This window comes from Mandrillus leucophaeus, unplaced genomic scaffold, assembly GCF_000951045.1.
Source record: "Mandrillus leucophaeus isolate KB7577 unplaced genomic scaffold, Mleu.le_1.0 Scaffold8, whole genome shotgun sequence".
Lineage (NCBI taxonomy): Eukaryota > Metazoa > Chordata > Mammalia > Primates > Cercopithecidae > Mandrillus > Mandrillus leucophaeus.
The window spans coordinates 1579953-1581965 of NW_012108696.1; the positions used below are offsets into that span (position 1 = coordinate 1579953).

The 2013-nt window shown below is 58.4% G+C and overlaps 1 protein-coding gene across 1 annotated transcript in view; it reads left to right on the forward strand.

Moving 5' to 3' along the window:
• The window catches only part of CREB3L3 (cAMP responsive element binding protein 3-like 3), a 23156-nt gene extending 21268 nt beyond the window's left edge, over nt 1-1888 (forward strand). The window contains 6 exon segments of the mRNA XM_011967352.1: nt 878-933; nt 1141-1237; nt 1414-1674; nt 1677-1718; nt 1721-1863; nt 1865-1888. Of these exon segments, the coding sequence (XP_011822742.1) occupies nt 878-933; nt 1141-1237; nt 1414-1674; nt 1677-1718; nt 1721-1863; nt 1865-1888 (623 nt within the window).
• Nucleotides 1889-2013: the final 125 nt, after the last annotated feature.

Sequence of the window (2013 nt, forward strand, 5' to 3'; positions counted from 1 at the left end):
CTGGGGCAGAGGACAAGGGAAGCAGCCCCAGAGTCCCTTGCAGGAAAAGCAGAGAACCCATGTGATGGCAGAATGACATAGGAAATAAGTTTCACCTATGGGTCGGGTGCGGTGGCTCACACCTGTAATCCCAGCACTCTGGGAGGCCAAGGCAGGTGGATCACCTGACGTCAGGAGCTTGAGACCAGCCTGGCCAACATGGTGAAACACCGTCTCTACTAAAAATACAAAAAATTAGCCGGGCATGGTGGCAGGCACCTGTAATCCCAGCTACTCGGGAGGCTGAGGCAGGAGAATCGCTCGAACTCGGGAGGTGGAGGTTGCCATGAGCCGAGATCACACCACTGCACTCCAGCCTGGGCGACAGTGCAAGGCTCTGTCTCAAAAATAAATAAATAAGGCTGGGCGCAGTGGCTCACGCCTGTAACCCCAGCACTTTGGGAGGCTGAGGCGGGCGGATCACAAGGTCAGGAGATCAAGACCATGCTGGCTAACGCAGTGAAACCTGGTATCTACTAAAAATACAAAACAATTAGCCGGGTGTGGTGGTGGACGCCTGTAGTCCCAGCTACTCGGGAGGCTGAGGAAGGAGAATGGTGTGAACCCAGGAGGCGGAGTTTGCAGTCAGCTGTGATCGTGTCACTGCACTCCAACCTGGGCAACAGAGCAAGACTCTGTCTCAAATAAAATAAAATAAGTAAAATAAAATAAATAAATAATAAAGAGCCGGAGGTCCTTGAAGGATGGATGGAATTTGGACTTTAGTGGGGCTGGGGGACCCCGGAAATGGACGAGAAGCAGGACCGAGGCCCTTTAGGGCTCAGCGGAGGCCTGCCTGTCTCTCTAAGGTCCCTCTTGGAGCAGCTGAAGAAACTCCAGGCCATTGTGGTGCAATCCACCAGCAAGTCAGCCCAGGCAGGCACCTGTGTCGCGGTGAGTCCTGGTGCCCCCAGGAAAGCCGGGGACCTAGGCTTCAGCAGAGGGGCCCATAGGGAGGTGACAGTGAGTCCAAGCTCTCCTCGTGCCACAACTCTAGTATGATCCAGTCTGGTCTTTGGGGCCTCAGTTTCCCTGCCTGTGGGATGGAGGTGCTTGCAGGGGAGGGGAGGGAGGGGGTGACCCTGCTGCTGTCTCCACCAGGTTCTGTTGCTGTCCTTTGCCCTCATCATCCTCCCCTCCATCAGCCCTTTTGGCCCCAACAAAGCCGAGAGTCCCGGGGACTTTGCGCCTGTGCGAGGTAGGGGATCCCCACCTTTGAAACCCTCGTCTGGGCTCCCCAAGTCTCCGTCCTAGGCCTCTGGGGGAGGGGAAGAAGACCCCTGTGCCCCTGTTCCCTGAGGCTGGGGGCCAAGGAAAGGAGCATAGGACCCCACCTCCACCTTGTCCCCTGTGATGCCCCCCTTCCCCAATCAGTGTTCTCCAGAACTTTGCACAACGATGCTGCCTCCCGCGTGACCTCTGATGCTGTGCCGGGCTCCGAGGCCCCAGGACCCCAACCCAAGGCTGACACAACCCAAGAAGGGTCTCCAGGAAGCCCTGGGGCAGACTGGGGCTTCCAGGACAGTGCAAACCTGACCAATTCGACGGAGGAGGTAGACAATGCCACCCTGATCCTGAGGAATGCAACAGAGGGGCTGGGCCAGGTCACCCTGCTGGACTGGGTGGCGCCTGGGCCGAGCACTGGCTCAGGACGTGCAGGGCTGGAGGCGGCGGGAGACGAGCTGTGAGCCCCGCCAGGACTATGCTCCCAGGCCCCTCTGCCCAGGGGTGCCTTAGGGATGCTGCGCTGGACAGCGACCCACCTGGGAATGGGACGTGAGGCCGAGACCCCAGCAGAGATGCCAGAATGGAGCAGGCACAGCTCAACAGCCACACACCCAGGGCCTGACTAGGGCCCACGCAGGAACTGACACTCAGACACATGGCAAAGAGAGAGCCACAGGACCCGGGAAATACACATAGAGCCAGGAGCAGAAGCAAAGAGCAAACACACATACAGCCTGAAACAGACCC